The 21222-nt window shown below is 41.2% G+C and overlaps 1 protein-coding gene across 3 annotated transcripts in view; it reads right to left on the bottom strand.

Annotated features, from left to right (window-relative positions):
- LOC122539774 (CDGSH iron-sulfur domain-containing protein 3, mitochondrial-like) overlaps positions 1–21222 on the bottom strand; it is a 124216-nt gene that overhangs the window by 38803 nt on the left and 64191 nt on the right. For 2 of the 3 annotated variants that reach the window (XM_043674822.1, XM_043674823.1), the window contains one exon: positions 4133–5191. The exons of the other annotated variant lie outside the window; for it this stretch is intronic. In XM_043674822.1, coding sequence (XP_043530757.1) covers positions 5009–5191 — 183 coding nt within the window. In that variant the 3' untranslated portion in view covers positions 4133–5008. Of the gene's footprint in view, positions 1–4132; positions 5192–21222 lie in introns of those variants that run through there. 3 annotated transcript variants of the gene reach the window in all.

Genomic DNA, 21222 nt, shown 5'->3' with positions numbered 1-21222 from the left:
CCTCTTCGCTGTCCACTACACCTCCAATTTCGGTGTCATCTGCAAACTTTCCAACCATACTTCCTAGGTTCACATCCAAATCATTTATATAAATGATGAAAAGCAATAGACCTAGCACCGATCCTTGTGGCACACCACTGATCACAGGCCTCCAGTCTGAAAAGCAACCTTCCACCACCACCCTCTGTCTTCTACCAAATGGCTAGTTCTCCCTGAATTTCATGTGATCTAACCATGCTAACCATCTATCACAAGGAACCTTGTCGAACGCCTTACTGATGTCCATATAGATCGCGTCTACTGTTCTGCCCTCATCAATCTTCTTTGTTACTTCTTCAAAAAACTCAATCAAGTTTGTGAGACATGATTTCCCATGCACAAAGCCATGTTGACTATCCCGAATCAGTCCCTGCCTTTCCAAATACATGTACATCCTGTCCCTCAGGATTCCCTCCAACAACTTGCCCACCACCGAGGTGACTGTGTTCAGCAATGGAGTATATTACCTTCATTAGCTCTGTAATGTCAGTCAATGTATTGCAATTTCTAACTCCAGATCATTTGTAAAGATATTGAAAACATCCAAACATAGATCCTAGTGGGACCCCACAGCTAGCATTTCCCCTGATTAATGACGATCTCTGCTTCACCACTACCACTGCCTCCTCTGGGCACTATTGGTGAATTGACTGTTAAATTCTAAAAAATTCTCCACTGATAAGGGTGGCTCAGTGGTTAGCATTGCTGCCTCACAGCGCCAGGGACCTGGGTTTGATTCTACCTTCGGAATATTGCACATTCTCCTCGTGCCTGCGTGGGTTTCTTCCAGGTGCTCCGGTTACCTCCCACAGTCCAGAGATGTACAGGTTAGGTGGATTGGCCATGAGAAATGCTGGATTGTGGGGATGGGATGGGTATAGGTGGGATGCTCTTTAGAGGGTTGCTGTGGACTCAATGGGCTGAATGGCCTGTTTCTACACTATAGGGATTCTATGATCTGCTTGACTCTAAGAGCAATCTTTCCAAAGTAAAAGGCCTCACTGAAATTCAACTGTACTCCAACCCACTGTTTTATCCACAAGAAGCTCCTTTGTCATATCCTTAAAAAAACCCCAGTTAATTAGATTGATAAGATCTCTCCTTCAAGAGACCATATTGACTTTCTTGATGTTCTAGGTGCTTCATTATCATCTTAAGAAGAGTCACATCCAACTTGAAACATTAACTCTGTTTCTCTTTCCACATATGCTGTTAGATTTGTTGAGTGGTTCCAGTACTTTCTTTTGCTCCATTATCTCGGCTTTCACTAGGGGTTCAATAAACTTGATCTTATTGGCATTCAACCTTGAGGAGCAGTATTATTTCTAAACAATCAAGCACCAAAAAATTATTTTCATCAACCAACATGGATTGTATTATACTTTTAATTATTTCCAAGTAAACACATTCTTAACATCAACAAAATCATCTTGTGATTTGTGGACATTGGTTTAGGCTGGACAGATTCAGTTCACATCAGACAAATGCTTATCATGTCACAAAACCTCTTACAGAAAAATAAGGTAAATTGTATGAAACTAAGACAGAGTACACTGCTATATTGAGAGTGTCTGGCTGATGAGCTTGCACGAAATGTCAGTGGCAGTAAAAGTCAGTAGCCCGTGACTGAGGAAGTTCACCTATTGTGCATACAGACAGAGAAAAAGGTCCCAAGTATTCACCTCCAGTTGTAGCAACCATTGATTGCAAGAGTGACTACCCTAATGAGGCCTAAGTTCTAATATATAGAGGGGAGATTGAACCACGCTTCTTGTTCATGACCACTAACAGGTGACACACATTGCTGAAACTGTAGATCACATTTCCTGCAGCTAAGTATCACTCATCAAGAAGACAAAGTACAAGAAAAAAAACTTGCATTTGTATAGTGCCTTATGCTCTTTACAACAACGTATTTTGGAGTGTAGTCACTGTTGAAATGCAGGAGGCATGGCAGCCAATGTTCACACACCATGCTTCCAAATGAGCAATGTGTTAATAATCAGAGAAAAATTTCTATTGGTGCTTGTTGAGGCATTACATATTGATCAGAACATTTCTTGCTTTTCTTCAAAGTAGTCCCAAGGTATTCTTTACACCTACTTGAGAAAGTTGGAGGGGCCTTGGTTTAACATCTTGTTTGAAAGATGGTCCCTCTGACTGTATTGCACACTCTAAGTGATACACTGGGCATATCAGTTTTCTGGTGTGGGGCTTGAATTCATAACCTTTTGACTCAGAAGTAAGTGTGCTTACCTAGTGAGTGGAGACTGACATTTTACGACATAACATGCAAAGGCAGGTTTGTTTTCAAATCTTGTTTTAAAGTCAGCTGTTTTCAAGAAAAAATGATAAGAGAAAGGCCATTCAGGTCATTAAGTCATCAATCCTGAAAGGACCCATATTCAATCCTTTCATAGCACCCATTTGCTTCCTAAACGGCTTCATGTCTTTTGGTTTCACTGCCCAATGATAAGTTTAATTGGTAAGCTGGATTTCACAACAGCATTAATAAATGTAATCAGCTCCACTTGGCCAGGGAATATCATTTCATGAATCAGCTCCTCAGAGTGCAACATCTTGGAAAAATGTGGGCTTCATCGTGACTCATGATCCTATTTATCATGACGCAGTAAAAAGCATTTGTACAATTTAAAACAATTTGAGCGATATTTTATAATGTAGTAAATCATCTCCACACTAAAAGTAACACAATACCAACAAATATTTGTACCACAGTTCAAAGACACTTCATTGACCATTTAGCAAGAGTTGTTAATGCGAGTAAAGTGCTTTTGAAGTGTCTCTCAATGTTTTGCTACATTATAACAGCAAAGCCATTTCAAAAATACTTGATTGCCAGTGAAGTGTTTTTAGATTTACTAATATTTGTAAAGTCACTACATAAATGCAAGTTATGTCTTTCCTCATATCCATTGTTTAAGGGAAAATAAGTAGAAAATCAGTGCACTCAAAGTTCCCTTCAATTTTTTGTGTTTACTAACCATATGTCATTAATCAGAAGTAAGGTTAGCAAATGTGATGCATCCTGCAGGCAGGAACGTAAAGTGAACACCTTAAACACTGCACGAAAAATCACATGAAAAGTTAATTAATGCCCTTACTGTTCTTTATGATGCACTGGAATACTATATTAACAATTTAGTAAATATTCTATTTGAAAAGATTAGTGTTTTAGGTAGGATTTGAAAATGGGTTGGGTACAGGCAGAGATCTCTAAAATATTAAAACTGTTTCTTGCAAGGATTAAGCTGTCAACGGTGGTAGCTTGGCCACCCACCATCTGCATACATTACTGAATAGGTGGAACGGTGTACTTCTTGCTGAGGGAAATCCCTTGGGAAATAAATAATGATTTGTTTCATTACTCGCATTTTTTAAATCGTGGTCTTAAATAAGGCATTGTATCATCTTGCTGGAAGATAATCCTAACCACGATTTGCTAGTTTGAGGGTATGTAATGCAATGATGGAAAGAAAGACCATCTCTAAACGGATTGTAAAACTGCATTTAAAAACATCGTGCCCGATTCTGAGCTGATCTGGCAGGTCAGGTTAAAACTGGAGCTCAAAATGTTGTAAATTTCACATTATGGTCTGGTGGTTGCAGCTGTACAAGACATTGGTGAGGCCACTTTTAAAAAACTGTGTACAATTATGGTTGCCCTGCTAGAAGAAGGATTGTGTTAAGCTTGAAAGGGTGTGGAAAAGATTTACAAGGATGTTGCCAGGGTTAGAAGGCTTGAGCTATAGGGAGAGGCTGAATAGGCTGGGGCTATTTTCCTTCGAGTGTCAGAGGCTGAGGGGTAACCTCATAGATGTTTATGAAATCATGAGGGGCATGCTTAGGGTAAATAGCCAAAGTCTTTTTCCAATAGTAGGGGAGTCCAAATCCTTGAAGGCATAGGTTTACGGAGAGAGGGAAAAAAATTAAAAGAGACCTGAGGGGAACGTTTTCACATAAGGATGATGTGTTTATGGAGTGAGCTGCCAGAGAAGTGGTAGAGGTGGTTACAAATATAATATTTAAAAGTTATTTGGACAGGTATATGAATAGGAAATATTTAGATGGATATGGTCCAAATACAGGCAAATGAATTAGTTCAGTTTAGAACACCTCATAGGCACGGATGGTTGGGCTGAATGGTCTGCTTCCATGCTGTATGACTCCAAGGTTATGTGATTGGTAAATCAGGTTGGCCTTTTTCCCCCCAACTTACTTGTTTATACAAAGCAGTTACTTGGAAAGTGGGTGGGTCAGTTGAAATGAATATACTGGGGGAAGAGGGAATACAATTTCCCTCCAGAAAATTAATCGTTTTGACCCTTTCCAGTGTGTGATCTCTGAAGATTTGCAAGATTGGAAGGTTTTCTTCATCTCCTGCAGTCACAACTATGAGGCGATCACTGGAGGAGATCCCACAGATATGGTTACGAGGAAAGTTGTAAACTATTGAAAGTGAAGATACAGCACAGGGTTCTGTCAAAGACCCAGTATCCAGTGTTTCACATGAACTGCAAACATTGCTGAATGAATTTTAATGTGCTCCATTATGCGTTTGTGAACTAGATTACTGCACTTTCAACGCAAGATAGAACAAATACCTGCAGGAGACAGTGTTCTGTCCTTTTTAAAATATGCTTAGAAGCATATTACCAAGATAGAAAGAAGATTTGAAGCATAATAGCAAAATTCTTATGGAGTGATTGACTTTGTTATTTTCTTTACTGAAAATTTTTCATCTTTTTTATTTGGACATTTCTCCCTGATCACCCCGAATAATTGCTAATTTTAACTTGGATTTCCACAAATTAACATCAGTCAGAAATTCCTGACCTTAACTGCTTCCCAAGACAAGATGAATTACAGCAAATGAATATATCTTTTTGTTGCAGTTTAGGTAAGTTGCTTGCATGACCCCATTGTGATGCAGGGCGATCAGGCATCTCTAAAGGGGGCTTGTCAGGACATCAGCCTGTTGAATCCAACTCTCTTTGTGAGTGCCATCGCAGTATGGAGGACTCTTGGAGTGTTTGCAGCCACACAACCATACCTTCTTCGCCTCTTGCAGTTTGAATGTCAGTGGAGTGGGAGCTGAGGGGATAGACCTGTGGCTCCCATCGCAGAAAGGCTAAAGACAAGAGAGAAAAGCTATTTGGTTAAAAAAAAGATGTAAAGTTACAATATTCTCTGGCAGTAATATACATGGCTGATAAGGCAGATGGGTTACTGAAGCTTGTTCCCCTGCACTTACCAGGTCAATTTTCAAGAATGCCAAATAATGAACAATCACAACAATTTGTAGTACAGGTGAAAAGGAGTAGGCTGGGGAGAGGGATGTAATATTGTTACGTTTGACTGAAACTTGGAAATTTTTGTGTTTATCCTATTGAGTATAAGAAGAAAAGCTTTTGGTGATATACCTCTCTTTTCTTTGGTTTACATTGGCTTGAAGTGTGTTTTACATCTGAACCCAACACAAGAAATAGAAGGTGGAATGACATGCAAATTTGTGCACCATCCCATGTTATGTTAGCAGATATAATAACATTGCGTTTTCTGCATTGGTCCTGTCATCCCGAGATTGGAGCTCAATGATTTTATTCACTCAGGGAATTGTAGGCTTTGCTATGGGCCAGCATTTATTGCTCATCATCCATTGCCTGAGAAGGTGGTGGTGAGCTGCCTTTTTAAGTGGCAATAGTACATTTAATGTCAGTAGACCCACAATGTCATTAGGGAGGGAGTTCCACGATTCGATGCAGCAACACTGAATGAGAAAACCACGGTGGCACAGTGGTTAGCACTGCTGCTTCACAGCGCCAGAGACCCGGGTTCAATTCCCGCCTCAGGCGACTGACTGTGTGGAGTTTGCACGTTCTCCCCGTGTCTGCGTGGGTTTCCTCCGGGTGCTCCGGTTTCCTCCCACCATCCAAAGATGTGCAGGGTCAGGTGAATTGGCCATGCTAAATTGCCCGTAGTGTTAGGTAAGGGGTAAATGTAGGGGTATGGGTGGGTTTCGCTTCGGTGGGTCGGTGTGGACTTGTTGGGCCGAAGGGCCTGTTTCCACACTGTAATCTAATCTAATCTAATCTAATCAAGTTCCAAGTCAGGACAGTGCATGACTTGGAAAGGCGTTTACAGGTGTTCCCATTTACCTGCAGACCATGTCCTTCTTGATGGTAGTAGTTGTGGGTTTGGAAGGTGCTGTCTTAGAAGACTTGGTGAATTTCTGCAATGCATCTTAGAATGTACAATACTGCTACTGAGGCAGAGGATGTTTGTAGATGCAGTGCTAATTAAGCAGGCTGCTTTGTCCTGGATGGAGTCCCAAACTCTACTGTTGTAGCAGGGAATTGTGATTAAATGAATCTGGAATCAAATAAAAAGGCTGCATTTGAAGCCAACACCACTTGCTTGTAGGAGCACAGTGCACTTATGCACAATGTCAATGTGTTTCTTTTGTCTTTTAACCTTTCTAGTTGGATAGTTAACCCTTTGATTGGCTTTGGTCCAACGTCCCTCTCTTTGGTTGTGCAGAGGTGAAACACTTGGCCATTTACTGGGTCACAAAGTTAGTCTTTTTTTTTCTAAAAGCTGTTCCTTGGCTCATGGATATTCTATCCTTGTCTTTTTCTCAGAGGGGCAATAAACTACGCTGGGCTCCGATCAGACTGGTTTGGTACAGAGATGAAAAGGATTTTGAGAGGCTTTTTATTTAGACATAAACAGATCAGACTTCAGGCCAAATTGGTCATGTTTTAGCAGTGATCTGTATAATGAAAAGGGAGTGGTCAGCTCTCTAGCTGAGCTGAGCAGTTTAGTTCAGTCCAGAACTGTTTGGGAGTTCAACAGTGAGCTGTGTGGAAACTCTCTCTTCTGCCCTTCTAACTTCAACCTGGAAGCATCTGACCCTTTTTTGTACTGTGATTTAAAAGGGCATTGCTTATTGGAACTGTTGTGTATGTTCGGAACATAGTTTGGATGGACTGAGTTCTGTAGGGGACAGTGAGGTCTGCAGATGCTGGAGATCAGTGTTGAGAGTGTGCTGCTGGAAAAGCACAGCAGGTCAGGTAGCATCTGAGGAGCAGGAAAATCAATGTTTCGGGCCAGAGCCCTTCATCATTAATCCTATTCCTGAAGAAGGGCTCCGGCCCGCAACGTCGATTTTCCTGCTCCTTGGATGTTACCTGACCTGCTGTGCTTTTCCGGCAACATACTCTCAACTGAGTTCTGTCAGGGATCTTCATTCTGTTCTCGTGTTTCATTGTGTAATTTTATGAATAAATTTTTTGTCTGTTTTAAACCTGGCAGTCAACATTGCTAACTTTAATCTGGGTAATTTTCACTGTACATTTACTGAAACAAATTGCAAAGTCATGGTCTGGGCTGCCTGCTTAAGAATGTTTTAAGAGGTCTGGCCTAGTCCATAACAACTGATAGGCATTTGGACAGGATTACTCCCTTAGCTGTGAGAGCGACATGTGAAACGTACATCAAGGGCTAATTTTCATTAACTGTGCAAGGTGACGAACAGTGCAAGTGTGCATGAGCAGATTTAGCATGGCAGCTACTGTTAAACACAGTACTCTATCACCTGCATTTGGACAAATACCTCTTAATAAAAATGACAGCAATAATAATGGTGACCATGAAGCTACTGGATTATTGTGAAAACACGACTGGTTCACTAATGCCCTTTGGGGAGGGAATTTGTTCCATAGCCTACTCTGCTACTGAATAATCACAGCTGATCTTCTGCTCAATTCCACATTCCTGTACTACCCTTTATCTCTCGAGTCCCCTTAGTGTCTAAAAACATAGCTGGCCTCAGTCTTGAATACATTCAACAAATGTTAATTGTATATTAATTGTTTCATTTTATGTAGGTGGCAGGTACTAACTGGGGATTCATCTGAACCCTTTTGAAAATGGACCGAGACTATGTTGGTTGTTGTGGGGATTGCAGGTGTATGCTTCTAATGGATCCCCAGAAAGCTATCTGGATCTCTGGATTAACACTCCATTATCACCTTCCATCCTGCATAAGAGTTTGAGTGGGCTGTGTCACAACAGTATAAACAGATCTTCATGTGCAGCAAAAAACAGAATTATTTTTCTGACAGTCTAATTTCAATTTCCTGAGCATGTTTTTAAAGCTACTCTCACTAAAAAGTGGTATGTGCACTTGAGTGGATTTAAGTGGCGTAAGTGTATAAATCACATTAAACATTAATCCTTTGCAAGTTCCTAAACCTCCAGGTGGTGAATTCTGTGTTGAAAGGGGCCAAAATCAGGCAAACAATGGAACCAAACTTCTGTGCAAACTTTGTGGGACATGGTAGAAATTTGCTGGAGATGTCACAGGGTATTGTAAGAGGACATCTCTTGCTCTATCCATTACCTAATCATCACCTAAGGATGGCCTTCAAATGTTTCACAGGAGTATCTAAATGTAGCTTGTTTTGATTTTTGGATTAAAAAAAGTATCCACAACCGACAACTTACTCACTTTTATAGAGAAGTGTGTTTTAGTTATTAATATCTGAACTACTGGACAATTTACATTTGTTGGTAATCATTTTCATCAGTAATCATTCTAGTTCATATTTTTTAACAATGAAAATTTGAGCAGATTGACCTCCTTATAAATCTAATGAACATGAAATAATGGAGTAATGATTGCGCAAAATATTCCAATACACATTTTTGAATTTGGCTGATTGGATTAAACCTGTTACTTTTCCCACAGAAGAAAAATTGTGTTTCTCTTGCAAAGATCTATGACTCTATAACAGTTTTATCTGTTACCATGATAACCTTTAAAACTCCCTCATTTGTTTAGTTGGTGAGAGGTTACTGAAGACAAGGAAAGGCTACTCTTCAGTTCATGTTCTGATGGATTTGTCCACGTTAGAATTAGAATCCCTACAGTGTGGAAACGAGATCTTCGGCCCAACAAATCCACACCGACCCTCAGAAGAGTAACCCACCCTGCATTTACCCCAGACTAATGCACCTAACCTACACATCCCTGAACAATGTGGGCAATTTAGCATGGCCAATTCACCTAACCTGCACATCTTTGGACTGTGGGAGGAAGCCAGAGCATTCGGATGAAACCCACGCAGACACGGGGAGCGTGTGCAAACTCCACGCAGAAATTGCTTGAGGCTGGAATCGAACCTGGGTCCCTGCTAACCACTGAGCCACTGTGCTGCCCATTGTGGTACTGTCACTATCAACTGATCTCATTCTCAGTTCAAGAAGGGTAAACTGGTTGTCACTGGTGGCTACTGTCCAGCAACTGTTTCTGAAAGGAAGTATGCAAGAAAAGAGAAATGGAGAAAAAGAGAAAGCAACCAAGCACATACATGGGCCTGGGCTGAGATTATACTATAACTCTATGATAAAGCTTCCCACACATTGCCAGCCTCCCCAAGTTAACAAAAAATAAGTTTTTGGGTGCAGGGTTAGGCACTCTTTAGTGTGTGGAACTATTGTGCAGAAGGACTCAAGGATTCCGGGTAAAGGGAAATAAACAGGTGAAAAAAAAAAGAAGGGGGAGGGAAAAAAAGACAAGCGTACGAGTTTGCAAGATACTCAGTATGTCATTTGTTGTAGATTAAAGGTAAAACCTGTCTGAACATGGTTTCTGTTTTACTTTAAAGATACTAGTCTGAGGACATTAATCAAGTTGCAACCGATAGTTCTCCCATCAGTATTAAATTTTCATCAGAAATTGACAGATTGACTGAAGCAGATGAGGGGGAGGGGCAGTAGCCCTTTTCCAACTCAGGAATATTTCCCAACTTTGCTGTCAAAACCTGTCTTACTGCAAGACTATCAGTCTTGCTAAAAAAAAAAGAAAGCTGAATCATTGCTTTTCTTCTCTACATATTGCAATCATTCTTATGCAAGGATGTGTTGAAGCTCAAATGGAAAATGCAAAATGGCCCTTAAGGCTACAGCATGTTATTTTTTATGTCTGCAAAAAATTCTCTACTTGTCCAGGTTGGGGAGGTCAATGTTATAAATTTAAAGTTGATCCCATCTGCTTCACATTCCTACTCAAAAGTGGAACTGTCAAAAAATAGATTAAAAAGTGTGAAAAGAAAAATGACCTTGACTGCATCTGGTTGCTCAAGAGCTTCTACATGTGGCTGTTAGCTTCAAAGTTCAATAACACGGGTTAGTCGATAATGAAGACACATTTGTGGCAAATTGCTCGAGTTTTACTTGATTTTGTTTGGGATGGTGAATCACAGCTTTTGCCCAGAGTGAGGCATTGTCTAGTTTACTCTTCTCAAACGTCACTGTCCAAATCGCTTACCACATCAGTCAAGTGAAACCGTCATTTATATATCACTGAAAGGAGGGGTGGGTGCGGGGGAGATGTCCTCTGAGGAATGGTTAAGTAGACACTCAAGCATGTGACGCTTCATTGGTGCTTGAAGGCAGAAGGTGGGATGAAGTGAGGAATGGGTGTGGTATTTCCTGTTGCTGGGAGTTCTGGAAGTTGGGAGGGTCGTGGCTTTGTGGTGGGGGTTCTTCATACAGGAAGCTGTGGAAACCTCTGGAGGTATGGATAGGTGTTGGTAGATTTTCAGGGACAGGGGGTTGGACAGAATGGGATTTTAATCAGTGGTTCAGAAAAATGGAGCTGGAATAGGAGTTTAGATGAAGACCAGTTTGAATTGAATGGTAGAATAGTCTCGATAGACTGCATGGTTTACACTGCTCCAATTTCTTATGTTTTGTGTTCATCAGGTCTCTGAATTGTCCTCAAGTGTTTCATATGCAATGAGTGACCATTACATTACAGAATGCCTGTTACATTTTGAGCATGATAAGAACCCAGAATATTGTCTAAATTCACAATCAATCAATTAATCAGTTTTTCAGGGGATTACTTGAGATAGGAATGGTGCCAGGACACTGGAAGAATTCTCAACTACTCTCCACTCAGTGATAATGCACGTAAAAACAGCTAGGAACCAGGACAACAAGCGGATGGGAACAAACAAAAACATAAATTGCTGGAGAAACTCAGCCAGTCTGGCAGCATCTGTGGAGAAAAAAAAGAGTTAATGCTTCGAGTTCAGTGACCTTTCTTCATATGGGATCTTTGATTAAGAGCTCATCAAAAACATGAGTTTAGAGTGTGGTTACAAGCTCTGATGTGGGGCTGGAATTTGTTAACCTTCAGGAGTTATTAACAACAACATGCTGTTATATTGCCCTTCAAAGTCTTAAAATGTCCCACAGGGCGTATTATAAAACAAAACTTGACCCTGAGCCAAATAAATGGAAACTGGGGTTCACAGCCTCAAAGAGTTAGACTTTAAGGAGTGGCATAAAGTAAAATGGAGTTCTGAAGAGGTTCAGAGAGGGTCTTTGCTTTCTTTATTCATGTGATGTGGGTGTGGTTGGTTAGGAAAGCACTTAATGTCTTCCCCTAATTCCCTTGAGAAACTGGTGGTGAGATACATTTTTGAAATGGGTTGAGTGTTTAAAGGTCTAAGTAGCTGAAAACATAGTGCAGCAATTAAAATAAGGTGGCCAAAAGAGGCCAGAATTGAAGAAGTTCAGATACGATGGAGGATGGCAAGAATGGAGAGAGTTAGAAACAAAAAGGCAAGGCTAAGATTTGAATAGCCACCCTGGTGTGCATCTCTGGGGAAAGGCAGATTTACACACCAAGGCAAGTTTGATACTGCCCATGAAGCTAAAACAAGTCAAATTGTTTTAGAATGGGAGAAAATGTAAAATGTAACATGTAGTTTATTGATGAAAAAAATGAGGTATAAGGAACTGTGGTGAGGATTATCCTGCTTGACATTAATGAAACAAATACAGAGGAACCTTGATTATCCAAATGTCAATTATCCGAATTTCGGATTATACAAAGAAAATCTCAAGGTCCCGCAAAAAACGTTACATCAAAGAGGTAAGTGTATTTGGTTTACCCGTACTGAAGAACAGGTGAAAGTGCTGGCAAAAACAAAGAAGCACAAGCACCTCAAGCATCAGTGACTGGATATTTTCACAGGTAAGGGTTAGTTGCACAGCCCTTTGCAAAAGTAAGTGTTTTACTGAGTATTCCTGTCACTTTGTCGGGCCGTTCGTGAAAAAAAAGGCCGAGAAAGTAAATGCATGTGCGAGGCAGTGCTTCTGTCTTTCTATCATGACACCGAGTTCCTGGAAACTGACAAATGTTCTTGCGATCGTAGAAGCTGTTTGAGACCTTGTTTAATGCTGGGATTACATACTCAGTATTCATGTGATGGTAAGTCCTTCTCAGTTTAACCTGTAATTTGCAAAGATTAGTTTGTTTAAATAGCAAACTCATTAAAATTATAGATTTAAACAAATTCTCTGGTAGAGCACAGCGTTAGATCAGTATGGCTTCCCTTGTTTAGGTAAAATCAATTGTCCAAATAATCAATTATCTGAACAAAATAGTGCCTGCTCATCTCGTTTGGATCATTGAGGTTCCTCTGTATACTGTAATTGAGAAATTAATGGAGTAGAATAAAAAGGTTTAAGGCAATGTTAAATGCTTGATTTCTTATGGAAAACATTCATAAAATTTGAGACTTTATCGAGGCATAAAAACAAAAATTGATTATAAATCTTTTCAAGTTATTGCTCATGGAATATAGGGGTCGCTGGCTAAGCAAACATTTACTATCCAGAGGGCAGTTAAAGAGTCAACCACATGGCTGTGAATCTAGAGTCCCATGTAGGCCTTACTGGGTAAGGATGGCAGATTTCCTGCCCTCAAAAGGACATTAGTGAACCAGATGGCTTTTGTGACAATTGCCAGAGGTTACACTGGCCACCACTGGCTAGCTTTTTATTCCAGATTCTTATTGAATTCAAATGTGCCATGGCAGGATTGAAACCCATGGCCCCAGTAGACGAGCCTGAAATTTCTGATTTAGTAGTACTACTGATATACCACAGGCCTCTCCCCGCCTCCACAAACTTCATTATAAAGGAAGATATTGGAGTCATAAGCAAAACTGCAAAGTACATTTAGTCATAGTCACAATGAAAAATATTGAGCTAGATTTTAAAACCATCCTGGGACAGGGTGGGAGGTGGAGCATGTGAACCGATAAAACAGTGAAGGAAAACGAGAGTGGAATACCTGTCATTGCCCTATACATGCATTTCTGGGGAAGATGGCAATTGATCCCTACCTCAAAGGATGCTTAAGTGGCTAATTAAGGGTCTCCACCCACTGCCACTGGTTTTTTACCATGTTTTTGGTTTTAGAATTTGAAGTGATTAAAAACTTTACAACAATCTGGGTTTATTCGATACATTGCATCAGTTGTAAGATACTTTGATTTTTTACCAAAATCCCTATGTCCTATGATCCTGCCCCTGCCCCACTAGCTACCTGACAAAGCAACAGCACTCCAAAGGTTAGTGCTTTCAAATAAATCTGTTGGACTATAACCTGGTGTTGTGTGATTTTTAACTTTGTCCACCCCAGTCCAACACCAGTACCTCCACATCATGACTGATATAACACGGTAGTTCTGTTCCAATGTGATCCCGCGTTATAAGAAAATCACATAACAGCAGTACCGTTTAAACCAACGACACTGGAATCGCGTTATAGCCAATACAGGTAAGGAAAGTTCACGTTCTGCAAATAACGGTCTAAATTCTTCACTCTCATAATAGCCAATTAAAGACTGTGAAGGAAGAGGGGGGAGCTTTGATTAGAGTAGATAGTTTTACTGGAGTGACATCAGGCAAATGTAGACAACCTCCTTAAGTGCTGAAATTTTTCACAATGTATGCCAATAGCCATCTTTTAATATCCGCACATTACTAACTGTGCAGATTAAAATGGTCCCTTAATGCTTTTCTTTCTCCTTAGTCACACAGCATTGAAAGTGGCCCTTTGGCCCACCATGTCTATGCTGACCAACAAACACCAATCTGTGCTAATCCCATTTACTTGCACTTGGTCCACAGCCTTCTATGACCTGGCATTTTAAGTGTTCATCCAGATGTTTCTTAAATGTTGTGTGAGCACCTGTATCCACCATCCTCCCAGGCAGCACGTTCCATATTTCTACCCCCCTCTGGGTGAAAAAAATGTTGTTCTCTCAGATCTCCATTTAACCACTTGTTCCTCACCTTAAACTTATGCCCTCTGGTTTTAGTTATGTCTTCCATGGGGAACAGATTATCACAATCCACTCTATGCCTCATAATTTTATAAAGTCAATCCGATCCCCCCCCTCAGCCTCCTCTATTCCAAGGATAAACAATCCCAGCCTATCCAGTCTTTCCTAGTCACTGAGACTTTTCATCTCAGGCAACGTCCTGGGGTGAATCTACTTTGCACCCTCTCAAGTGAAATCACATCCTTCTGATAGTGTGGCAACCAGAACTGCACATAGCCGCCTAACCAATGTTGTATAAAATTGTAACAAGACCCCCTTGCTCTTATATTCGATGCCCAGCCTAATGAAGGTAAACATCCCAGCTTTCTTCACCACCCTGTCTAGTACCTTCAGGGATCTATGGACTTGTACACCAGAGTTCCTTTATTCCTCAGTACTCTCTAGGGACTTACCATTCATGGTGCGTATCCTTCCTTATTGGACCTCCCAAAAGCATCATTTCGTACTTATCAGGATTAAATCCTACCTGCCATTACTCTGCCAAATTTTGCAGCTGATCAATATCAGACTGTAGTCTGAGACTACCCTCCTCACTTTCAACAATAACCTCAATTTTCGTGTCATTTGCAGACTTACTAATTAGATTACCTAATTACCTTCTACATTCATATCCACGTTGTTAATGTACACAAGAAAGCAGCACTGATCTGTGTAGTACACCGCTGGTCTCAGGTTTCTAATAACAAAATCAACGCCCACCATTACCTTTTATCTCTTATTTGTCAGCCACTTTTGGATCCAATTTGCCAACTTTCCTTGAATTCCACAGGCTCTTACCCTGTGGACCAGCCTTCCATGTCGTGTCTTGTCAAAGGTCTTACTGAAGTCTATGTAAAGCACATCAACTACACTACCCTCAATGTATTTAGTCACCTTTTCAAAAAAATTAATTACTCAGACAGGATGCCCCTCTTACAAATATGTGCTCACTATCCTGCTTTTCCAAGTATTGATTAATCCTGTCCATCAGAAAGTTTTCCAATAATTTTCTGACCACTGATGTCAGACTAACTGGTCTGTAATTACCTGGCCTATCCCTGCTGCCTGTCTTGAGTAAAGGAACCCCATTAGCTATCTCCAGTCGTTTGGCATTTTACCGGTCACCAATGAAGTATTAAATATCTCCACCAGGGCCGCAATATCCTCCCTTGCCTTCCATAGCAGCCTAGGATTCATCTCATCAGGCTTTGGGGATAAATGCATCTGTACAGCCATTAAAACATCTCATTATTCTTAAACGTGATCTAAGTCCTCAACATCCCCACTGAAATCACTGGCTAAATGTCCTTATCTCTGTGAATACAAATGAGAAGTATTCATGTCCACTGGCTCCGCATACAGGTTGCCCCTTTGATCTCTAATAGTGTAGTGATTGTAACGAGGTCAGCCTGATGAATGCCAAATGAGTTCCCTGATTGGACCAGAGTAGCAGCCCCAATCAGGGACCCCTGGCTGACATAAAAAAAGTAGAGTCTCACTCTGGTGCCTGACTTGCTATGAATCAGTACCAGAGTCAGGACTGTTCATGTGTAACAGGTGATGGGATACTGGTTTCTGTTCAGCTATTTCAAAAAGGGCACACTCTTTCCCTTATAATCCTCTTACTCTTCATGTACTTACAAGAAGCCTGGGGTTTTTGCTGACTTCATCTGCCAAACATATTTCACAGCTTCTCTTTGTCCTCCACATTTCCTCTTTAAGCAACCTCCTACATTTTGAAGGCCTCCCATTTTTAATGTGTTGTACCTGACATGTACTTAGAAAATGAAACTCTTGATATCTCTTCCTGCAGCTGATAGAGAACAGGTTAATAAGGTTCCAGTTTAGCAGGATATTAAAACCTAAAATCCCTCCAAGTTACAGGGTGGGATAGTTCATTAGAATCCCTACATTGTGGAAACAGGCCCTTTGGCCCAACAAGTTCCACACCAACCCTCTGAAGAGTAACCCACCCAGACATGCATTTACCCCAGACTGATGCACCTAACCTACATATCCCTGAACACGGGCAACTTAGCATGGCCAATTCACCTAACCTGCACATCTTTGGATTGTGGGAGGAAACCAGAGCACCTGGAGGAAACCCATGCAGACCCGGGGAGAATGTGCAAACTCCACACAGAAATCGCTTGAGGCTGGAATCGAACCTGGGTCTCTGGTGCTGTGAGGCAACAGTGCTAACCACTGAGCCACCGTGCCACCCCCAAACACTTTCATTGGTTTCTTGAACCACGGTTCCAGTCCAGAACTGAATAGATGAGAATGTCACTGTCAGTGAGGCTCCCATGCAGAATGTGTTTCTTAAAGGGTCCACATTGCCATTAAAGAAGTAATTTCATTCAAGCCATACATGCATGTTGTAGGAAACATCATAGATGTACAGGAGGTGAGTGAAAGTCTTGCATTTCTCTAGTGCCATTCACAACCTCAGGATGTCCCAATGCACTTTAGAGCCAATTAAGTAGTTTGGAAGAGTAGTCAATGTTGCAAAGTGTGAAACAGCATAGGCATGGTCCTACAAACAGCAAGACGTAACCTATTTTAATAAGGACGTCAGACATAGGAGCAGGTATAGGCCCTTCATCCAATCTGCTCTGCCATTCAATGACAGAATGAATAATCAGATAATCCTCAACTCCATTTTCCTGTCTTTTCTCCATAACCCTGATTCCATGACCAATTAAAAATCTGTCTGTCTCAGCCTTGAATATACTAAATGAGTCAGCTTCAACAGCCTCCATTGTAAAGAATTCACCAGATTCACTGCCCTCAGAAGAAATTCCTCTTCAACTCCATCTTAAATGGGTATCCTCTTATTCTTGGATTACGTCCTCTGGTCCTAGACTCTCCTACATGGAGAAACAACTTTCCTGCATCTACCTTGTCAAGTCCTATATGAATCTTGTATATTTCAATAAAGTTACCTCTTATTCTTCTGTCTTCCAATGAATACCGGCCCAACCTACTCCACTTCTCCTCATATGATAGTCCTGCCATACCTGGAATCAGCCTAGGTGAATGATTATGTTGATTGACGTATAAACTTTGGCCAAGACATTGCTCGCCTTCAAAACAGTATTATGAGATCTTTTCCATCCATCTGGAGGGTCTGCCTTAATGCCTTCTCCTGAAGTAGGGTTACATCCGAAACGATGATTTCTCCACCTCCTGATGCTGCCTAGCTTGCTGTGTTCTTCCAGCCTCCTGCTTGACCATCTTGGATTGCAGCATCTGCAGTTTTTATTGTCTTTAATGACTTCTCTGAAAGTGCAAAACTCCCTCAATGATGCATTGGAGCTTCAGCTCAGGCTTTGGTGGTCAACCCACTGGTGCAGGGCCTGAAATCAAAGTCCTGTGACTCATAATGAGACCACAGTGCTACTGACTAAGTCAGGTTGAGAAATGCTTTTTTCTGAGGTTAAGATCTTTACATCTTTACTGGAAGCATGGTTAGAATGTGACAACTGTCATCACCTAATGTAGTTGAGAAGAACAGCAGAGATGTGTTTCCGGAGGAGCTAGATATGTACATGAGAAACGATTAAAAGAATGAAAAAATGTTGCGGTGAGATGAAGTGAACGTAGAAGGAGGCTCATGTAGAAAATAAACAGAAATGTTTGGCTGAATGATCTGATTTTTTGGGGGTTGGAAATACAATATTGTCCAACTACAATATATCAATGAATACTCAACCAAATGCCCAAAATGGAAAGTGCTCGATTCCCAATAACTAACACTCCACCATTGATGAGCAGAAAATTAGATCTGAAAGTGCTTCAAAGCATTGTTGGTAATTGTGGTAAGTGCATATTTCTCGCATCATTTAGTATTTCTCCCCTAACTGGTCCTTTAGAAGTATGGCCCCTAAACCACTATTATAACATAATTGTGGTCAAGCAAGTGACCTTGGCTCAGAAAGACATTTGCAAATAACCCACAGCCAAAAAAGGTGGAAGGGATAATGACTTTGCTTGCATGCCTCAAGGAACAGAAGAGGTGAATCCAGTAGCACTCGAGTGTGCGTGGATTGGAACTACACAGCTATCCACATGTGCAATAGGTTAAACTCTCAAGGTGCACTTAAAAGTTACTTTTAATTTACTCATTGAATATGGGTGTCACTTGCTAGCCAGCATTTATTGCCCGTCTCTTGAGAAGGTGGTGGTGAGCCGTCTTCTTGAACCGCTGCAGTTCATATGCTGTGGGTAGACTCACAATTGCTTTAGGGAGGGAATTCCAGGATTTTGACCCAGCGGCAGTGAAGGAATGGCAATATGTTTCTAAGTCAGGATAGTGAGTGGCTTGAAGTGGAATCGGGGGTGTTCCCATGTATCTGCTGGCCTTGTCCTTCAAAGTTGATGTGGTCCTGGATTTGGATGGTGCTGCCCAAGGATCTTTAATGGTTTTCTGACATGCATTTTGTAGATAGTAAACACTGCTGCTACTAAATATTGGTGGTGGAAGGAGTGGATGTGGTGCTAATCAAGTGGGCTGGATGGTGTCGGGCTTCTTGAGTATTGTTGGAACTGCACCTGTCCAGGCAAATGAGGAACATTCCATCACACTTGTAGATTATGGACAGCCTTGGGGAGTCAGGAGGTGAGCTACTCATCGTAATAGTGTTCATCTCTGACAGCCACTGTATTTATGTAGCAAGTCTAGTTGAGTTTCTGGTCAATGATAACCCCCAGGATGTTGATAGTGGGGGATTCAGTGATGGTAACACCATTGAATGTCAAAGGTGGTGGTTCGATTGGCTTTATTGCCTGGCATTTGTGTAGCACGAATGTTACTTGTCTCTTGTCAGCTCAAGCCTAGATATTGTCCAGATCTTGTTGCATTTGAACATGGACTGCTTCAGTGTCTGAGGAGTCACAAATGGTGCTGAACATTGTGTTGTATATGGTTAGTGAGTCATTACAGTAAATGACAAACAGAGTCAAAAGCAAAAAGTGTTTCTAGTGGTAATCCCCTGAATTTATCAATAGTTCGGGTTTTAAAAACCTTGTTTTACAAGAATTTAACATTGTGTTAAGATATATTTAACATCATTGTGCAAAATCATCTGGTAGCACAAATTTGTGTTTTGCCTAACAAACGGTGTTTTTTTTGAGTCTTTTCATCTTGCAATCATCAGGACAATTCACAAGAATACCAAAGTAAAGGGAAACAATAGTTATACTGTATGAAAGGAGATTGCAGATTGGTTGGCAAATGGACTCTGACTGGTAGAGGCCACCAAGCCAAACAGACACTCTGTCGAACACACAACCGAGTAATGTTGTATGTAAATTTTGGTGCTGGTGTGTTGCTTTGCATATGTAGATTGCTCATCCCAAAGGTTGGCAGATCATATTAAACAGAATATCCCTTTGGTTGTTCTCAATACACAAGGATACTGACTTTATCTAACAAGCCCGTCTTTACAAAACTTAAAACATACTGTCCGGTGTTAGAGGTGATTCTGTGACAGAACATAGAGCATAGAACATTACAGTGCCATACATGCCTTTCGGCCCTTTATGTTGCACTGACCTGTGAAACCAATCTGAAGCCCCATCTAACCTACGCTATTCCATTGTCATTTGTATGTTTATCCAATGACCATTTAAATTCCCTTAAAGTTGACAAGTCTCCTACTGTTGCAGGCAGGGTGTTCTCCGCCCTTACTACTCTGAGTAAGGAAACTACCTCTGACATCTATCCTATATCTATCACCCCTCAATTTAAAGCTATGTTCCCTTGTGCATGCCATCACCATCCGAAGAAAAAGGCTCTCACTGTCCACCCTATTTAATCCTCTGATCATTTTGTATGTCTCTATTATGTCACCTGACAACCTTTTTCTCATAATGAAAACAGCCTCAAGTTCCTCAGCCTTTCCTCATACGACCTTCCCTCCACACCAGGCAATATCCTGGTAACTCTTCTCTGAACCCTTTCCAATGCTTCCACAGGCAGGAATAAAAGAATGACTAGGGTAGGAATAGGTCCAGTCAAGGATAGTAGTGGGAAGTTGCGTGTGGAGGCTGAAGAGATTGGGGAGACACCGAATGAATACTTTTCGTCAGTATTCAATCAGGAACAGGACATTGTTGTCAATGTGAGTACTGAGTCACAATTAAGTACAATGGATGGCTTTGAGGTATGTAGAGAAGACGTGTTGGAAATTCTGGAAAGGGTGAAAATAGATAAGTCCCCTGGGCCTGATGGCATTTATCCTAGGATTCTCTGGGAAGCAAGGGAGGAGATTGCAGAGCCATTGGCCTTGAATCTTATGTCCTCGTTGTCTACAGGAGTAGTGCCAGAAGACTGGAGGATAGCAAATCTGGTTCCCTTGTTCAAAAAGGGGAGTAGGGATAGCCCTAATAACTATAGGCCGGTGAGTCTCACTTCTGTTGTGGGCAAAGTCCTAGAGAGAATTGTAAGGGATAGGATTTATGAACATCTGGATAGGAATAATGTGATCAAGGATAGTCAGCATGGTTTTGTGAAGGGCAAGTCGTGCCTCACAAACCTTATTGAATTCTTTGAAAAGGTGACGAAGGAGGTTGATGAGGGGAAAGCGGTAGATGTGGTATATATGGATTTTAGTAAGGCGTTTGATAAGGTTCCCCATGGTAGACCACTGCAAAAAATACGGAGGTATGGCATTGAGGATGAGTTGGAGGTTTGGATTAGGAATTGGCTGGATGGAAGAAGACAGAGGGTAGTAGTTGATGGCAAAGTTTCTTCATGGAGTGCCGTCACTAGCGGTGTTCCGCAAGGATCTGTTTTGGGACCATCGACGTTTGTCATTTTTATAAATGACCTGGAAGAGGGGTTAGAAGGTTGGGTAAGCAAGTTTGCGGATGATACGAAAGTCGAAGGAGTTGTTGACAGTGAGGAAGGATGTGGCAAGTTACAGCAGGATATAGAGAAGCTGCAGAGATGGGCAGAAAGGTGGCA

Source organism: Chiloscyllium plagiosum, chromosome 33 (assembly GCF_004010195.1).
Source record: "Chiloscyllium plagiosum isolate BGI_BamShark_2017 chromosome 33, ASM401019v2, whole genome shotgun sequence".
Lineage (NCBI taxonomy): Eukaryota > Metazoa > Chordata > Chondrichthyes > Orectolobiformes > Hemiscylliidae > Chiloscyllium > Chiloscyllium plagiosum.
The sequence above is the reverse complement of the archived record's forward strand: the minus strand, read 5'-3'. Positions and strand labels throughout refer to the sequence as shown.